The sequence below is a fragment of the Lepidochelys olivacea genome, assembly GCF_965140295.1.
Source record: "Lepidochelys olivacea isolate rLepOli2 genome assembly, chromosome: 10".
Lineage (NCBI taxonomy): Eukaryota > Metazoa > Chordata > Testudines > Cheloniidae > Lepidochelys > Lepidochelys olivacea.
Genome location: NC_140420.1, coordinates 30,839,252 through 30,858,164, shown reverse-complemented (window position 1 = coordinate 30,858,164; position 18,913 = coordinate 30,839,252). Strand labels below are relative to the sequence as shown.

Below are 18,913 nucleotides of genomic sequence, written 5' to 3'. Positions count from 1 at the left end.
GCAGCACTGGAGAAGGATCCTTTCTGTCCACTAAAGAGCCGTTTGCCTTCCTCTGTGGTGGTCGCCTTCCAGGGCCAGTGATGGCCATGCTCCTGAGCTAATGGTGCATCGTGGAGAAAGGGCAGGGGCTGCACCCAGGAGCAGGCTCATGGCCAGACACCCCTCTCTGCCGCCCCTTTCCCTGCAGGTGACTCACACACCCAGGAGGGGCACAGAGAAGGGACGGGAGAAGCAGCAGAGATTAAAGAACACCTGAGAGAAGCCAGGAGCAACAGCTTTATTTCTGAAAAGGGCTTCATTGTAAGAAAGGAAGCCAGCCCCTGCCCCCTCTTTAGCTGGCCTACACCGAAATAGCCTCTCACATGCGAGGAGCACGGAGCCGCAGGAACAAATTCAAAAGAGAAAAACGTTTCACTTTGCCTGCCTGGAATAGACGGAAGGGGGTGCTGGTGTCACCAGGACAACCCTGCTTCCCTCGGCCCAGGCTGAGCCCCCTGTGTATCCAAGGGGTGTCCCTGGCGCCCTGAAGGGAGTGCGGGGTTGGGGTGTCCCCATCCTTCAGGAGCTGATCTAAGCCTCTCAGCAGGGAAGGTCTATGCTCCCCTTTCCCCTGTCCCCCCAGGATCTGCTGAAAGGGAGCGCCCACAGCTACCAGCTCAGTGCACATCTGGCAACCTGCACCCAGGGCCTCCCTCAGCCTGCAGGTCACACACACACACAGTGCCCTGGCTGCCTGTGAGGGGAGCGGGGTGGAAGAGAAATAAAGAAATTATTGAGGGTGTGAGAGGAGGACGGAGCACAGGACAGGGAGGGAAGGGGGTGAGAGCAATTGGGAGCTGAGCGGGGAGGGCTACATCATGACACCTGCATGTGAGATACATTCCCACCGATCCTCCAGATCCCACTGTGATGCAGACCCTCCCGTCTCACATTTGGGTTTTGTCTTCAGCAAATCCCTATTTACAGGCTGGCAGCGGCACCCCTGGCCCCATTCAAAGCACGGGGGACATGGGCTCTGCACAAACACACCCATGGACTCGAAATGGGAATGGGGTGGAGGAAGAGGGGAGTAGCTCTTGGACACACACGTATGGCCAGGTGCTATTAATAAGAGAATGGTCCTTCAGTTCCAGAACTTGCCTCCAACCGCTATACATGGTGGTCGGCACTCACTCACAGGGCATAAATCAAGAGCCAGTCTCCTGTGTGCTCCCTGCAGAGTCCCTGCCATTGCCAGCTACTGCACACTCACCCAGGTGGCACCTCAGGAAGCCAAGGCCCGGGACACCCATGAGAGACAGAACCCCAGTTCAGGGCCTCTGGGGACCAAAACTGAAGCAACCCAAACACCTCCACGTTGGCTGCAGCGGGAACACATGCTCCTGGCCACGTGAGGCTAGTGGTCTGCACACCCACATGCTCACACACACATTTTCCACGGGCACAAAGCGCGAACCCGTGAGGGCTCACAATTAAAGACACAAAGCAGAGAAGTCCAGACTGGAATGTTGCATCCGGGCAGAACACAGACCAAATCCCAGCCGCGCAAGGCCCTGAGACCCAGGAAGCACCAGACACATTAAAAAGCTTAGTCCATGCTGCCCAAAATTTAAGTGAGGTACATAAAACTCAGTGACACCAGAGGGGGCTTTGTAAAATTCATCCAACCAGGGACAATGATCTACCCCAGAGATAGGCTCAGATCCTCCGGGGCAAGGCTCTGACTTGGAATTCTGGTCTTCAGTGTAAATCCGAGGGTGCAAAATCTTGCCATGTGGCTTTGTGAGATTTCAGCTGTATCCTGGAAGCAGAAAATAGATCCCTCCCAATTCTGGATTTGATCCAGAACCTGAACCACACTCGGAGGATTCAAATCCAACTCCTCACTCTTGGGAAGGGTTTGAATTGGAGTCTCTGGGTCTAGCCCATCTCTAATATCCAACCTTCTATAGCACATATAAAAACACTTCCTTCCATTGCACATTCAGCACTGCCAGGGAGTGAATGGATTTTCTACACAACTGCATCAGCCCTTTGCACTGGCCCTGGGGCAGACAAACCAGCCTAGATCAAATTAAAAATAAACCCAAACCTTCAGCTAAAACTCAACTTGTCCAAAACACTTGGTTAATGTTCCCCATTTTCACGTGGCCTCCAGGGGTGACAAAATGCCACGAGAGCCTGTCTCATCAAATCCCAGTCCATCTTTGCAGATTCAAGGGTTTGGGATAGTTTGTAAAAGGTTGGGAAAAACATCCAAATCTGGGTGCATCTCCAAACCCAGCCTCCTCCCGTCACGCCCCAGTGCTTCTCAGCTGGCAGCTACGAATCCCAAGCAGGGGCCAATCTACTCTTCCAGTGGCCTCATGTAACACACGACAAGCTTGACCCTGCTCGCTGCTGAGGCCCCTAAACCTCAAGGGAAGGCACACAGAGCTACGGAAGAGGTTCTCGGCTCCTCACAGGATCAGGGTCTTGTTCCTCAGGTTCACCTTGGCTTAGACCAGGGGTCCCCAACGCGGTGCCCATGAGCGCCATGGCGCCTGCCGGGGCATTTTTCTGCACTCGCAGGACATCCCGCCGCCAAAATGCGTTGCCGTTTCTTGGCAGCATTTCGGCAGCGGCACTTACTGCCGCTTCTCGGTGGCGGGGTGTCTGGCGCCCGCCACAGTCTTCTGCATATTGCTATTCCCACAAGGTTGGGGACCACTGGCTTAGACCATCCCTATTCCTGCAGCAGGCCCATGCACTTTCCTGAAGCAAACGCTGACTATTTCATTTCTGCTGGTCTGGGACACAATCTGTAACATGGATAATTACAACCCAGACAAACAGAGCCCAGCCAGGAGGCCCTAGCAGAGGGGAGTTGGGGAGATTCCTGTTTAGGAATAAGTGCAATTCAACTTGTGCTTAGTATGGGCGGTTCAAAACCAGCGTTATGGCTGTTACGGATGGTGGTTGACACCCCTGGTCCCAGAGTCTGCACATTTCCAGCATCCCCTCTGCAGGGGCTGGGGTCCTGCTGGCAATAAGACCCCGCTGCATCGGGGAGCTGGATTAGCAAGAGGCAGTTTCAAGGCTGCTGAAGTCCGAGGCGCAGTTGGAACAGGTGGTAACAAGGTGCATGCGGGGAGAGGGAGCAGTGCAGGCCAGCCTCACCAAGGGCCCACAAGGGCACTAGGAAGCATGCATGGCGATAGTCCTGCTCCTGAAGGCACCAATGGAGAGAGCGCTGGTTGGCTGAAGGGCGGGGTGGTCAGGCGTGATGGGCTCCATTCTTGCCAGTGTCACCAGAGGGGAGTGGTGAAACAAAAGGGCACCAGGCAGGGCCCTCCCACACCTTCCCCTGGCAGGGCTCATGGACACGGGGCAGCTCAGCTGGGACAGCAGAAGCAGCAATTCAGGCTTCAGGGACCTGTCTACACTAGAGACAATGGCTGAAGCTGCCGCCCCCTCCCCCATTCCTAACACTGAGACATACCCACCGCTTAGCAACACTGGGGTCTGGCAAATCCGTCTTGCTGTCTGCCAGCGCCAATACACACCTCAGCTGCTTTGCGCTACTGGCAGGGCAGGACGGGGCCCTGAGTGTAAATGACAATCAGGCCCGTGTCCCATAACCCCCTACTCAGAGCGAGTGTACAATCTGGTGGGGCCTTTTCTACACGGGGGCTCCTAACACAGCTAGTGCCAGAGAACCAGAGCTACTGACGGGTAGTAAACTGTCCCTAGCATAGATAAGGCCCCGGCCTGGCTTTTCACCAGTGCCCTGAGGAATCTCATCTGGCCACAGGGGATTGTCCCCAAAGCAGTCTGGACAGGGCTGTCGGCAGTGCCTCCCTTCAATCTAATACCTGGCTCTCCTATTAGCATGGGAAGGAAGCAGGCGACCTCACTGTTGCTTTGCAGCTGGGAGGAGACTACAGTGAGGTTAGGTGGATGGTCGGGGCCACTGTTTTATATGGAAGCCAGGCATGCAGCCAGAAATCACAGGAGGAGGAGGCAGGGACATCAGCTAACAGTCCTGGCAGGCTCCCGTGGGGACGAGGGGCAGCCAATGCCTGGCAGTTTTTATGGATATCGTAGATTCCACTTACGAGTAATCCTGATGCTAACAACTTCTGGTTAATAGTAGTGTTTGGCCAGCTGATCCTGCCCCCTTGACTGTAATGTTAATGGCATTCGCACACTGCCAGTGGCCTGCTGCTTACTGACAGCTTGGCCACGGCTGCAGGGAGGTTTGCAGGGCTGCACAGGAAGGAAGCGCTGGGGTTGCAAGGTACCTTTCCCTGCACTCTCCAGGCTGTGTCCTGCCCTGGCACCAAGGACCCCGCCAAGCATATCCCAACACTTCTTTCCCTAGCAGCAGCCCCATGCACCTGCCTCCTGCTCACTGGTAACTTGAGATAATGGCAACCAAGAGGTTGCTAATCAGCAGAATCCACTGTCATTTCTAAGGTGCTTCTGACTTCCGTAGGGAGAGGTTGGCATGTCGGCCTCCTTCCCCAGCCTGGCTCCAGTGGAGGGTGCTTGGAGGAGCATCACCCACCAGGACAGATGAGGGGTGGCTGAGCAGCGCCGCCAACGCAGTCTGGTGCAGCGCATCTCCCCCAGGAAGCGGCACCCATGTGCTGGCTGGACCAGGAGCCCTCCCTGAGTTGATGGCTGGAAAAGCAGAGCCCGTGCTGGAATGCTGAGAAGAGAGAGACGACCACAGGGTAATAGGGAGACGGCAGTCTCAGGCCGTCTGTGGCAGCAGGGAAGTCTGCAACCTCACAACGGGGCTTCCGCCGTCCAGCTCTCGAACCGATCTGGGGTCTCTTTTATTGGGGAGGGAGGGACCAACATTCTGAAGGACAACGGTAGAGTTCAGGTGTCTCAAGGCAGGTTAGGTGGGTTGCGTTGTCCCCAAGTCATGGGGGAAGGAATTGGGGCTCTGCGTCCATCCGATGGGATTGGCCCAAGGGTAGCTATTACTCAGCATTGGCGCGCTCCCTCAGTGCTGGCAGCGTCAGCATTTCCGGAGCGGATTTCTTCCGGGCCCTGTCCTTGGGGGCGCTGAGGAATTCTGGGGGGTCGCCGCTCAGTGGCGTGGAGGGGGCACTGGCAGGAGCGCTGTGAGTGGCCGAGGGCTGCCCCACCTCACTGATGGAAATGGAGGGCGTTACCCTGCCGATGATCTCGTTGGTGGCTTCCTGAGTTTCCCTCTCATACTGGCGCACTTCGTCCATCGTCATCTCTGACAAGAACAAAGAGAAAGAGAGTTCACAGGCCTGTCCCGGAGAGAGCAGAGCGGGTGGCCCCTGCACCCTTCGCTCTCCGAGTGCCAGGCAAAAACCAGCTTCTGCCTCCACAGCCAGAGTAACTAAGGGTGGCCTCTTCCTCTTAAGCCTCTGTCAAGTTGAGGGCCAGCTGTCCCATAAACCTGGGTTTGCTGAGGATAAGGCTGCCCAAAGTAATTTCTGCCATCTGTGGAACAATCCTGCTCCCTCTATCTCAGAGGTCCCCAAACTGTGGGGCGCGCCCCCTAACATTTGGGGGCACAGCTGGGGCCCAGGCCAGCCCCCACAGGGGGCAGGGAGGGAGCGCCAGCCAGTTCTGCTCCTGGCCCTGGCTGCCAGCCCCACGCCCGCCCCCAGTTGTGGCCCCAGCCTCGGCCCCCTTACCTCTGTCCTGGGGGAGCACAGATGGGGGGGGCATGAGGTAAAGTTGGGAACCACTGTTCTATCTATCTATAACCCGACCTAAGCCCATCCCATCCCTCTGCACGTTTACACAGGGCCCATCACTGCTGTGGCTAAAACAGAGACTGGACGAGGCCAGGCAGAGCAAACTATGGCCCAAAAGGGCTGTAAAAGGGAGCCACAGCCAAGATATGGTGCTTGAAGCCCCCTGCTATTCCCCACAGGAGCGTGCCAGAGGGGCGCACTTTTCCAACCTAAGCAACAATCGTTTCCCTGAGGTCTCTGACTCGTCCCTAGTACGGCCCTCACCTTAAGAGAAGTTGCCCCACCAACACCTCCCCTCCCATGAAGCCGAGGGATGTGGGAGTGAGTCGACTCAGCTGTGACCACCACAGGGCAGCTCCTGTACATGGCTGGATCGACAGAGCCAGCAGGTGAACTGACTTGCTTCTTGCCTCTTGGGCAAGCCAGCTGCGTCAGGTCCAGCAACAGCCTGGGGACTGCCTGCGTACCTCTGCCATGGGCCAGGGCCCAGGTTTCCATTCTGGGCTGTTATCTTGTGGAACAGCAGGGGATGTAGGTGGAAGGGCGAGGTGGACTGGGGAAGCTGGCACAGCCTCTGCTCTGCCCACCCTGCTGTCAGCCTCTGCCTCTTCCGTGAGTACTCACTAAATACTCACCTGACGGACACAAGTTAAGGGCTGGGCTGATCCAGACTCTCAGGAGACGCGCAAGGCACCTGTCTGGTACTGGGAAATCCATCTCGTTCACCAAGAGCTCCCAGTGCTCATTGGTCACATTTCTCTGGCTACATCCACCCAGCCCAGAAAAGCGAAGGGCAAGGGGACCCAAGCAAGCAGCTCTGAAAAAGCAGGTGGTCGTGCTGCATGCTCAGGATCCAGGACACCGGGGGCAGATGCCAATGGAAGAGACGGCATGAGCTGTGAATGGGAAACAGGACTCTGGTGCAGTTGTGAATGTGTCCCTCTGAAACCACTGTGCTGCCCTAGCTTCGGAGGGGGGTGGGGGGGACACCGTGTGTGTGTGTAATCTCAGGGGGACTGGGGTGTAGGTGTCTGCGTGCAATCTGCCTGGAGGTGAATACGTGTGTGTCTCCGATCTCCATGGGGCTGGGATGTGGGAGGGGAACTCTGTGCCTAGTTTGCCAGCAGAGCGGAAGGAAAGCCCTGGCCTGACGAAGACATGGCAGCGTAACCAAACAACACAGGAAAGGAGGACACTCTCACAGCCCCAAGCACCTGCTGCTCCCTCCCCACGGCTGCTAGGTCTGAGCGCTCCCTGCTCGCACATTTCTACGCCAACTTCCTGACGATCAGATCTAAAGAGAGCTGGCACAGGAGAGGGCCTGCCAGGCCACCTGGCTCCAACTCCTCACCCCACTTTAGCAGTGGGGGGCCCACAACAACGCGCACGCTCTCCAGACTGGCTGTGCTGCTGCCCGACAGCTGATTTCAGACTGACAATCGGGGAAGGAGCTGCTTCCATGCCATGCCCTACCACACGGGGTGGGGCTGGGAGGAAACCTGAACAACAAAGGCTGCAAGAACTGGAGAAAGAGAGAAACCAAAAAGGAACATACATACAAAAGAAAGTCCTGAGCGGGGTGGGTGGGAAGCTAGGGGTCCTGGCTTCCGAACTTTTGGTTTGTGGCCACTTGCATCTGAGTCTCGAAGGCGCGAACCTCTTCCAGGGACATGTCTGTAACAGGCAGAGACCCTCTCACTGCTCCGTTAGCAAGAAGAGCGCCTCCGGGGAGCTCCTCACACATCCAGCCCAGGGAGCCGCAATGGGGCCAGCTGGCTCAACAGCCAAGGCACTTCTCAGGAAGGGAACCCCCAGACAGTCACAAATGCATCCAGCTGGCTATCACTTGGGTCTCTATGCTGGATGTATGTACACACGCACACGCACCCCCCCATCACTTTCGACTCCATTCTGGACCCCCCTTACCCATCCCTTGTGCCTGAAGTCTGGAGGTACACCCCACACACAATGCACGTCTCCCTTCTGAGTGTGCACGCGCAAACCCCCACCACTTGAGTATCCTCTGTCTTTGCATGCACCCGCCCCCCGCCCTGTACCCATCACTTGTGTATCTATTCCGGATGTACACATACACATGTACCCATCACTTTTTCTCCACTCTGGATACACGCACACACACAAACACAACTCCATTCTGAGTGTGCACGCACACATCACTTGAGTCTCCAGTCTGTCTTTGCAGGCACCCCCTCCTCCCCCCCATGCACCCATCACTTGTGTCTCCATACTGGCTGCCCCCTCCCCCATCCTATACAGAAACCGCTGCACATTGCCCCTCCAGAAGATGCATGCATGCTTTCCCCAGTGCAATATCCCCTATATGAACACACACACACAGTGCATTCAGGCCAGGGTCTGTCTGAAACAGACATAGTCAGACACCCTCTGCTATGTGCCCTGCACCTGTGCTCTGTGCACACAGCTTATAAAGTTTTGCTTGTAACGGCTGGGACCAAGGTGATGGTGGGAATGATGAGACGGTCTCCATCCCATGCATCTGTCACACTGGAATTCCAAGGGAGGCCATGTCACTGTCCCTCTTACGAGCATCTCCATCAGGCTGGCCAATGTGCTCAGGCCAGGCTCCTCCTTAGCCAATGCCTCCCTCCTTCTCCACGAGGAACTCAGGACACACACACACACAGTCTCACTCTCTCTATGCACGAACACACACACACAGTCTCTCTCTCTCTGCTTGCCGCACGCTCAGGCATTCTCAGCCACGTGCTCATGAAGAGAATAACACAGAGAACCCAGCACAAAGAAAGTCACAGAAACAATCATGCACAGGACAGAGACATTTGGACAGACTGCAACAGGCTACCACCAGGAAAGTGAGGAGAAGAAAGACCCTTCCCTTTCAAGGCACCTGCTTCACAAGAGGACACCCCTGTGCCCCCAAAGACCAGCCAATCCCATCCACATGATGGGAGGCAGCTCCACTCCACATCGCCCGGCAGCCAAGCTAAACTTCCTTTGCCAAACCTCAGGCTGACCCCAAGAGCTGCCGAAGAGCCCCCAGCCTCAGGGAGCCCCAGGAGCCAGATGGATGGCAGCCCTGGTGCCTTGCCTCTGCTGTGATCACCCAGGCTGTGAGCTGGAGAGATGGTGCCCTGTGTGGTCAGCGCAGCTGAGACCCAGCAAGAGCAGCAGACAGGGTCCGAGTTGTTAGTACTGTTACCCAGGAGACAGATCGGTAACCCAGCCCAGGAAGACTGAAGGGGAAGGAAAAGAAAGCACCAGCAAATTGCACAGCCATCATTTCTCAGACTACACCTCTCTGCTGGGCAGAGACCTTGAACCACCAGCTCTGACCAGTTAAAGCATCACCTTCCAAGCCCAGTGCAAACACTAGCAACCTCCGAGGGGCCCAACACATGCCCCTCCCTCCCTGTGCAGTGGTTGAAGCGTTTCTCCAGTCCCAGCCTCTCCCAGTAGGAGGCACTGTAGGGAATGGTGTGGGAGTACTGGTTATGGGGGAGCTCCCATGTCCTCCAATCCCAGCCACTCCCAGCAAGAGCAGCTGTACAGAACGGATAGGAGCTCTGAGAGTGGGGTGATTTCCTTCTGCCGGGACTTACGTAGGAACGCCAGCTGCGGGGCACTCCCAGGTCCTCTCCTAGCAGCAGTCGCCATAGGCAATGGCCTAGCAGCGCTGGCTGGGTGAGCTCACAGCTAGATCAGCCGCACTCTCTCCAAGTGGAAGTTCCTGTAGGGAACGGGGTAGAAGCTCTGGATAGAGATTTCCCACCTACTCCAGTCCTAATGTCTCTTCTACCGGTGTCACAGCCACTGCTCCCTTCCTGCTTTGTGTTTGCCTGGGTCATTGGGATGCAGCTCATTCCGCTCCTGGGCTAGCCTTCCCCATCTCCTTACTGCAGGGGGTCTGCCCTCCCCTTCCCCACAGAGATCCCCTTGCACCAGCCTTGACCCCTGCCCCGACGGTGACACAATTCATCCAGCAACGTCCCCCATCTGCTCACCGAAGAGAGCGCCCTGCAGAGGGGCCTTTCTGGGGCCCTGATGCTGGCCAACTTGGAGGAGGCCAGGGAGTGACTGTCCGCAGGGCAGATACCCCAAAGACGCAGTGACAGGAATAGCTTCTTCTGCCAATTCCAAGAAGAGAGGGGTGCCGGCAGGCCCAGAGGGGAGGGAAGATCTAACTGGCTCTGGCTGCATGTGCTGGCTGTGGGACCCTCACTGGCAGGATTCCCTGGGAGTTTCCAAGAGAACTGGGGAGACGGGCTGGCTCAGCTAACTCAGAACCACTGGGTTGCTCCCCTTCTCAATACCTCTTCCTCTGCTGAGCACCAGGGGGCAGTACAGCCCAGCACACAGCAGCCCAGCGCTAGCACTGAGTTATGCTCCCTCCGTGCCCTGTCTGTCTGTCCAGACACAGCCTTCCCCTCCGCGTCAAAGCCCACAAGCTTTCAGCACTGGGGGTGGAACACAGCTGTGTCTCTGCCAGCCCCGCCGAAGAGCAGCCCTCAGGTGTCAACCCACAGCTCCATCCCTGAGGTAGCCAGAGCCCGAAACGCAGAGTGGCTTGCAGGCTGGCGGAGGAAGCAGACCGGGGGGCTCCAGAGTCTTCTGGCTGGGAGCAGAGGTTATTCCTGATCCTACCTGGGCACGTCTCCTGCTGTCCCACCCCAGTACCCCGAACATAACGCCAACCCCAGGTTAGCCCCCCAGCACCGCGTGGCTGTCGCCAGCTGGACATGCAGTGAAGGACTCTGGGGGCGGGGGATGTAAGAGGGGGGAGAGCAGTGCAGCTGTGCCAGCCAGAAGGGAAAGGGCTCGTGTGGGACTGGAGGGGAGGTGCAGGTGTGGGGGGCTCAGAAGTTGAGTCAGCGAAATGAAAAGCCCCAGCAGCAATGAGACTCAGAGGAAAAGCCAGGAAACGGTGGCATCAGCTGGAGTGTGGGGGGGAGGAGAAATTAGTGGGGTTAGCAAAGGGGACAGGACTCTGCCCCTTTGAGATGATCTCTAAAGCATTTTCGTGTTCAACAGTCACTGACACCCTGAAAGGGACAGCACCCCCTCGAGGGGGTTGGAGGAGCCCCCTGTCTCTGCTGCCTTATGCACCACAAATACGGCTTCCCAGCCCAAAGCAGTGACACTTCACAATCTACAGGGCCAAGTTCAGCCCTGGAGGAAGCGCCAACCTTCCCTGGGGCATGAGACGGGTCACATGCCTTTATCAGTGGGAGGGACTGACCCCCAGTCCAGCACTGGCAGTGACCCTGCCATGGGCAGCTCTGCTCCCAGCACCAGGAGAGTGCTCACACCGGTGCTTTGCCTGCATTAGATGGAGCCAGGAGCAGAGAGAGAGCGGGCACCTGGAAGGGCAGGTCTGGGGAGAGTGGGTTTGCCTTGGGAAGGGACGAACATTCTGATGGCTGGGCCCCATGTTCCAATGTGAACGGCACCTTTCACTGTGGCAGGGAGGGGCTGCTGGGAAACCCTGGCATTGTAGCCCAGCCCAGACACAGGGCAAGGACCAGGGCTGGGGGGGCGGAAGGGACCAGGGCAGGAAGCTCCTGCATTCCGCTGCACCGTGGGTTTCATCTACTGCTCACTCACCGCACCACTCGTCTATCCAGGCGAAGGCTTGCCGGTGTCCTATCAACAGGATGTCCCGGATCACCTGCAACCACAGCACAGTTATACCCCAGCAGGCACTGCCAGGGCTCCCCCACCTCAGATCCCTCTGCTCTGAGCCCTGAGTCCCCCCCGCTCTGCCAGAGGTGGGCAGAGATCTGGAACTGACGGCTTTGAATTAGCCCCGAAAGCTCCTCATGGCAGAGAGCAGGTGGCCCCTCCAGAGAGAAGAAGTATGGTCTGTCATGCTGAGCTCCTGCATGCAGCAGCAAGAGCCTGTGCCCTCTCTCAGTGCGCAGGGCTGGGGCAAGAGCCAGCATCCAGATACAATATGATACATGGTAAGAAATCTGTGGCCATGCAGGACTTCACAGCTGTCACTGTGCTGCGCAGCCCATGTCCACCTGGACCATAACTGCAACAGTGGCGACAAGACTCCCGCTCTCCTGCACCAAAAGCACAGGTCACTTGAGCTCAAGGATAATCTCCATTAAGGGTTAGCAGTATAGGGGCTATGACACACAATTGAGAGGTTTAGGTTCCATCTAGTAGCAGGCAGTGGTACCTCTGTATGTATGCTTGTGTACACACACACACACACACATAGAGGTACGCACACTCATTCTTTAACCAGCTCATTAAAACATAGCCACAGCCAGCACGGTCTACTAATAATCCCAGATCAGGTGCTAATGACTGCAGGGTTCTCAAGTCTTCACGTGGGTTGGGCATGTGCTCATCTAGGTCTGGAGCTGCGGCGCTCTGGGGGTCTCTTCTGCCACCAGGCAATGAGCTGTGTGGGCCTGACCTCCCCTTGTCAGACAGGGACCCTGGCTGGAACATGGGAACGTTGGGATCTTGCTGCCTCTCTCCCCACAGCGCCTGGGGACCCAGAGGTCTTGTCTCATGGGAGAGGCAGAAGCACCCCGCCCACAATGCCAGACCACCATGCACGCACCTTGTGGACAAACTGCTCCACTCGTGTCTGCAGCCCCCACACCTCAAACTTGACCGTGACCAGTTTGTAGGAGCACATGATGGGCTTGGTGTGCTCCTGCCAACCTTCTCTCAGGGGCCCCCGGCCCGTCTTCACTGAGCTGAAGTACCTTGGGTCCTGCCGTGGAGAGGGACAGAGGGGGACAGCTCAGCATGCCAAGTCTGGATGCCAATCACAACTAGAAAGGAACTAGCCCAACCCCATGGCCTGTGGGTGTTTCAATGCTCTATTTCATTCCAGCCCCAGAGTTGGTCTCCTCCCCACTTAGAATAGCTCATGGTTAATAGTGGTGGTCAAGAACATCTGGCCCAGGCCTCACTGATACCAGACCGACCAGCTGAGGATGGGTGGATTTGAATGTATGAATGGGCAGGAATGTGGATAGGCAGGGGCAGGCAGACCGGGTAGGAGGGCCAAGGAGGCCACAGCAGGCCAGGTGGGAGAGCCGAGGAGCAGGTTTGTAGAGGATCAGGTCCGTAGCTGTCTGGTTGGGCAGGCGGGTGTGGGTACAGGGGTAGGCTGGCGGGTTGGTGTGAGGCCCTGTAAGTGTGTGTTCGGAGCAGTGACAAGGGTGGGTGGAAGCGTAAGGATGTGCTGGCAACACCTATGTGCATCCTGCCCACTCCCTGTTCTCCTCATGGGCTGGCATTACCTCTGGGCTCTGGTAATAGCGCTCAGGAATCTCATCAAAGGCGATATCCAGGAAGGTGACCTCATGATTGCCCAGGATTTTGTCACTGAGGAAGATCTGGGGGTGGAAAGGACAGGGTAAGAAACACATCCTCTTCAGCTGGCCCTGAGCACCCATCCACACCCACCCAGTGCCAACACAAGTTAGCAGGGAAATGGGCCCTAGAACTAGCTCTGTGATGGGCAAGAGCCATTGCCAGCTGGGAGGGCTCCTGAAAGCTCCTTGAAGATGACTGGAGGATAATTAACATGACTCCAATTTTTAGAAAAGGCTCCAGGGAATTACAGGCCAATAAGCCTAACTTCAGTACCAGAAAAGTGCCTGAAACTATGGTAAAGAACAGAATGATCAGACACATAAATGAACACAATTTGTTGGGGAAAAGTCAACATGGCTTGTGTAAAAGGAAATCATGCCTCACCAGTCTATTAGAATTTTTGTGGAAGTCAACAAACATGTGGACAAGGACCCTCAACAAAGGCTCTTAAGCAAAGTAAACAGCCATGGGATAAGAGGGAAGGTCCTCTCATGGATCAGTAACTGGTTAACAGATAGGACACAAAGTATAGGAATATATGGTCAGTTTTCAGAACGGAGAGAGAAACAGCGGTTCTTCCCAGGGAGCTGTACTGGGATCAGTGCTGTTCAACATATTCATAAATGGTTTGGAAAAAGGGGTAACCAGTGTGGTGGCAAAATTTGCAGATGATACAAAATTACTCAAGATAGTTAAGTCCAAAGCAGACTGCGAAGAGTTACAAAGGGATCTCACAAAACTGAGTGACTGGGCAACTAAATGGCAGATGAAATTCAATGTTGATAAATGCAAAGTAATGCGCATTGGCTAACATAATCCCAACTATACATACAAAATGATGAGGTCTAAATTAACTATTATCACTCAAGACAGAGATCTTGGCGTCATTGTGGATAGTTCTCTGAAAACATCCACTCAATGTGCAGCAGCAGTCAAAAAAGCGAACAGAATGTTAGGAACCATTAGGAAAGGGATACGTAATAAGAGAGAAAATATCATAATGCCACTGTAGAAATCTATGGTACGTCCACATCTTGAATACTGTGGGCAGTTCTGGTTACCCCCATCTCAAAAAAAAAAAATCGTAGAATTGGAAAAGGTACAGACAGAGAAGGAAAACAAAAAGGATCAAGGGCATGGAACAGCTTTTGTATGAGGCAAGATTAAAAAGACTGTGAAAAGAGATGACTAAGGGGGGATGTGCTAGAGGTCTATAAAATCATGACTGGGGTGGAGAAAGTGAACAAGGAAGTGTTATTTACGCCTTCTCATAACACAAGAACCAGGGGTCACCCAATGAAATTAATGGGCAGCAGTTTAAAACAAACAAAAAGGAAGCACTTCTTCGCACAACGCACAGTCAGCCTGTGGAACTTGTTGCCGGGGGATATTCTGAAGGTCAAAACTATAACGGGGTTTGACGAAGAACTAGATACGTTCCTGGAGGACAGGTCCATCAATGGCTACTAGCCAAGACAGTCAGGGATGCAACCTCATGCTCTGAGTGTCCCCAGCCTCTGATTGCGAGAAGCTGGGACTGGATGACAGGGGATGGATCACTTGATGATTACCTGTTCTCTGAAGCACCTGCATTGGCCCCTGTCGGAGGACAGGAGCCTGGGAGGCTACATGGACCATTAGTCTGACCCAGCATGGCCATTTTTAATGTTCAGGCTCACTCAGAAGAGATGCTGCCAACAGAGTGATGCCTGGGGTCTGAGCGATGTCCTCAGTCATGTGTGGCATGCCCACACTGGCCCCAGGGAGCCTGCTGCCTAGGCAATTGGACTGGAGGCTCTGGCCTCCTCTGGGAGAAGCCACATGCCCCCCGGGCATACACAGAAGCCCAAACACACCTAGTGGAAGGTCACTGGAGTGGTGCGGGGCTGCATACCACTGCCCCATGCAATAGGGGAAAGAAGCCTGAGGGCCTCACCCCAAAGCGTCCCCTTCAGCACCCCAGCCAGAGGCACTGGGCGGGTCTGGGCTAGGGATGGCTGGTTCCAATGGAGTTCAGCAAATATGGTAGAGGAGTGGCAGAGTGTGTGGAGTGCACGTTGGAGCCACTTACATTCGTGTTGTCTCCGCAGTTGTCCTCGTACTTGGTCTCAATGTAAATGGAGAACTTTGGCAGGAAGGAGCACTGCAGAGAGAGGGACAGGCCGTTACAAGCCAGCCTGGAGAACGGCACCCGACGCTAGCTAGGCCAGCCCAGGGTAGAGTTCTCCTCTCCGTTGATGGCCCCCAGTGAACCCCATGTCAGACCCACTTATCATCAGAGGCTCTCATCAGATTGCTTGTCGGGGCAATTCAGTGCTGGTGCCAGCTTGCTAGCCCAGGCCACTAAAGCCCCCTATCTACCCAGGCACAGCATGGGCAGTGCCGCCTCCCTACCAGCTCATTGGCCTGCTTGTGTCTGCCCTGGAGGGAACCGATGTAGGGAGGAGAGGGTTAGCGCAGCCTCATCGCAGTCTCCCTGCGCCCTGGGAGTGAATGATGCTGGAGGCAGAACCACCCTGAGTTGCCCTCAGGTCAGGGACTGGCCAGATGGTGGGGCGGGGCCAGCCGTGGGGCCATCTACCCCAGGCGCACTGTAAGCATGATAGATGGAGAAAGGGAGCGGAGGGGACTGAGTCTAGCTGTACAAGAGGGGCTGGTGTTTTAGCCTCTGAACTACCAGCCAGGAAAATAATGGGGCTGCTCTGAATTCACTCTCCTGCACACACATCCCCCGTCCCCCAGCCATGCCTAGCAGTGCAGCAGGGCCATGCCAACCAGCAGCTCCAGTGGCGAGCCCCGTAGGGGTGCTGGGATCAGTATAATGTCAAGTCACTGTTCTTACCGTGTACTCTGTGCCGACAGCACGGCGATCACAGGGTCCGGCAGTGCAGGAGAGCAGGGCGCCAGGGAGAAAGACGAGAGAGATGAGACCGATGAACGGCTGCCGGGTCTTCATGCAACCAAGTGTCACTTTGTGACTCAGTCCAGCTAAACAATGAGACAGCTCCCCAAGCGGGGGAGTAAGGCACCCCTGCTGCCACTCCCCATGCCAGCAGAGTTACTGCAGGGAGGATCTGCAGGGGATCTGCCCAAGCAGACAGACCGACTGTACCAGAGCTGGGATTCGAACATGGGGCTCCTGGCTCCCAGCACCACGCTCAGACCACTAGGAAACTCTGCCTTGCTTAGTGACACAAGGTGTGATGAGCTGATCCTCCCTAGAGGGGAGTTTGGCTCCATCAGAATTGCACAATGCAGGGGAAGGGAAGGGGGGAGCAGCTTTTCTCTTCAGGCCTAGAAACAAACCCCACTCCCCAAGGGGAGACCCCCAGTCCTACTGGAAAGATCCCTGCTCCCCAGGGGGAAGAACCCCCTAATTCCACCAGAGAGACCCTCCTACTCCTGGAGCAAAGAACCCTTAATCCAGCTAGAGAGCCCCCTGCTCCCTGGGCAAAGGACTTCCACCCCACCAGAGAGACCCCCTGCTTCCGGGGCGGAGTCCCCACTGCCAATGCAGAGAGTTGTCAAACCCTCTAAAACCCTCATGAAATTGACTCCTGAGCTTCAAAAATCAAGGATAATATGCTGGCGATGATGAATGGGGCTGGGTTTCAGCATGTCCCTTTTTGCCTCACCCTTGCGTGGGAACCACTCCCACCCATTTGTGAGATCACCGCTGGGTGAAAATACCGCCTCAGATGCACACTCAGCGTGCTGCTGGGAGGGGAAGCAGCTTGCTCTGTGTGGAGCGGGAAATTCAGGCCCAATGTCTGTGGGCAGAGGACACAGACGCTGCTGGCACTCAGCACTGCTAAGGGCCTGACTGGTTGGATTCCCCTCCATGCTGTTCTAGAGCAGATTATTGTCCAGCATTTCCAGTAAACAACAAGCCTGGATTTTGCTGAGGGAGGTATCTGAGGTGCAGCTGGCTGGGCTATGCGGGAGGCTCTGGATGAGGACCTGGCACTGTCATACTGTGCAGAATCCTACAGGTTGGGCATGGGTCACTGGGAATCCCTGGGCACACAGCTGGATGCTGGAACGGCCCCATCCAAAGGCGGCGAGGGCTGCTGTGCAGGATCCGGCCTGGCATGACAACCCTCGTCCCTTTCAGCAGGAGAAGAGCGCCCCCTATGGAGGGGGCTCAGGCAGCTGCTGGCAAGCCAGGGCAGCGAGGACCCTGCGGGAGGTTCCACATTCATCTGCTCTGGCTGAGGACTCGCTCCCTGCACTCCTAGCTCTGCAGTGGCCCAGCAGGACTCTTTGTGCTCGGCTTTCTCTGCTGGCAGCATGTGGGGGGGGAGCCGCCAGCGGCCCAGCCATGGGATGGCTCAAGCAAGGCTTAGTCCTGCAGTGGAGATGGGACCAGGGACAGCTAACACATGGTCTAGGCCTGTCCACACTGCAACACAAACACACTGTGTGTGTGTTTGGGGGGGAGGACAGACGACTGGGTCCCCCAACCTGGGATGAAGGACCTTGAATCCCTGCCTCAGGAGGCCAGAGGGCACAGGGAGAATTGCTTTGTATTTATTGATGTGCCCAACAATGGGAGGATCTGGGCCTGGGCCTGCTGTCCCCTATGCCGGTGTGAGTCGGGAGTCACTCCCCTGTCAGACCGGTGCCGGTGGGAGAAGCAGCTGGAGGACGGGGAGGAGGAGAACAATGGGGTCTCTCAGCATGCCCAGAGAGCAGTGGCTGAGTCGGGGGCAGGGTTGGGGGCCTCTTACCTGTAATGGTGTAGGGATAATAGTTCCAGGCCTTCTCTGTGATGTAGAATATCCGGGGTGTCACTGCGCGGGCCCAGCTGGGCAGCTTGCTGCAGGGGAAGAGAAGAGCAGAGCAGAGCGGGGGGCTCTCGTTAGCACACAGAGCTCGGCTGGTTTTCAGCCCTCTAGACCGACAGCCCTGGGCCTGAACTCCTCTGCTCACCCCCACAGCAGGTTCAGCACAATCCCTGCCAAATGCACCTCAGTGCTGACCTGCAGGGGCAACCCCTGGGGGAAAGAGGGGCTGCACCCACCTTGTGGGACCCAGCTAGCCCTCACTGCCCTGAGCCCAGGCTTGAGCTCCTCACACCTTTCCAGTCCTGCAGCCCCCGAACCAGCCTGCGGCTTCCCAGCTCCATACGCACCAAGCTAGGAGACACTGTGCTTCCCAGCTGTCCCCCCCCCCCCACAGTATTACACTCCCCAGTGGGTCCACTGCCATGCTCCCCAGCCAGCCTGCACCCCTCCAACGCCATCCAGCCCCCCACAGCCCCACGCCCTCCCAGCTCACCCACCTGGGCCCAGCCTCTCATGCATTCCTCCCCCTCCAGGGAACACAGTTTTGGCTCCTGCTCCCACCAAAGCAAAGGCAGCTGGGCCCTTGATTTCAAGGGGAGCCAGCTCAGGCCCCTGCTCCCAACGACTGCTTTTGCCAAGTGTTTCCCCCCAGGCACTGGAAGCACAGGCCCCGCAGTGTCGGGGCAAGGGACCCCGGGTATGTGTGCCCTGGGGGGGAGATGACTGTCGCTGGGCTGGGCAAGGAGCCTCCGCTCACAGGCAGAGCTGCAGCAGCCGGGGCTGGAAATGAAGAGTCAGCTCACGCCAGCTCGCCGTGACACCTCATCTCTCCCTCCTCATTGGAGGAGAGCTGGAGGGGGGGGAGGGAGAGATGAGGTGTGGTTTGATTAATTTTCAGCCTCTATAAATAGCATCCCCAAGAGGGGAATCGTGAGCACCTCGGCTAAAAATACCCTGTCTAGCACCGGCAGCTCCCTCTGTGAGTAAGCAGCTGATCGATGCGCTGCGAGGAGACGGAGCAGCCCAGCCAGGGCTGTCTCACATAGCCAA

The 18,913-nt window shown here is 56.4% G+C and overlaps 1 protein-coding gene across 1 annotated transcript in view; it reads right to left on the bottom strand.

The window, feature by feature from the left end:
- Positions 1–263: 263 nt before the first annotated feature.
- Positions 264–18,913, bottom strand: part of LOC311527561 (cytoplasmic phosphatidylinositol transfer protein 1-like) — a 37,770-nt gene continuing 19,120 nt past the window's right edge. The window contains exons 3-9 of the mRNA XM_084641673.1: positions 17,807–17,895; positions 15,919–15,926; positions 15,148–15,219; positions 13,001–13,096; positions 12,310–12,465; positions 11,334–11,397; positions 264–5,239 (exon numbers count right to left, since the gene is read on the bottom strand). Coding sequence (XP_084497799.1) covers positions 4,974–5,239; positions 11,334–11,397; positions 12,310–12,465; positions 13,001–13,096; positions 15,148–15,219; positions 15,919–15,926; positions 17,807–17,895 — 751 coding nt within the window. The 3' untranslated portion in view covers positions 264–4,973. The remainder of the gene's footprint in view (positions 5,240–11,333; positions 11,398–12,309; positions 12,466–13,000; positions 13,097–15,147; positions 15,220–15,918; positions 15,927–17,806; positions 17,896–18,913) is intronic.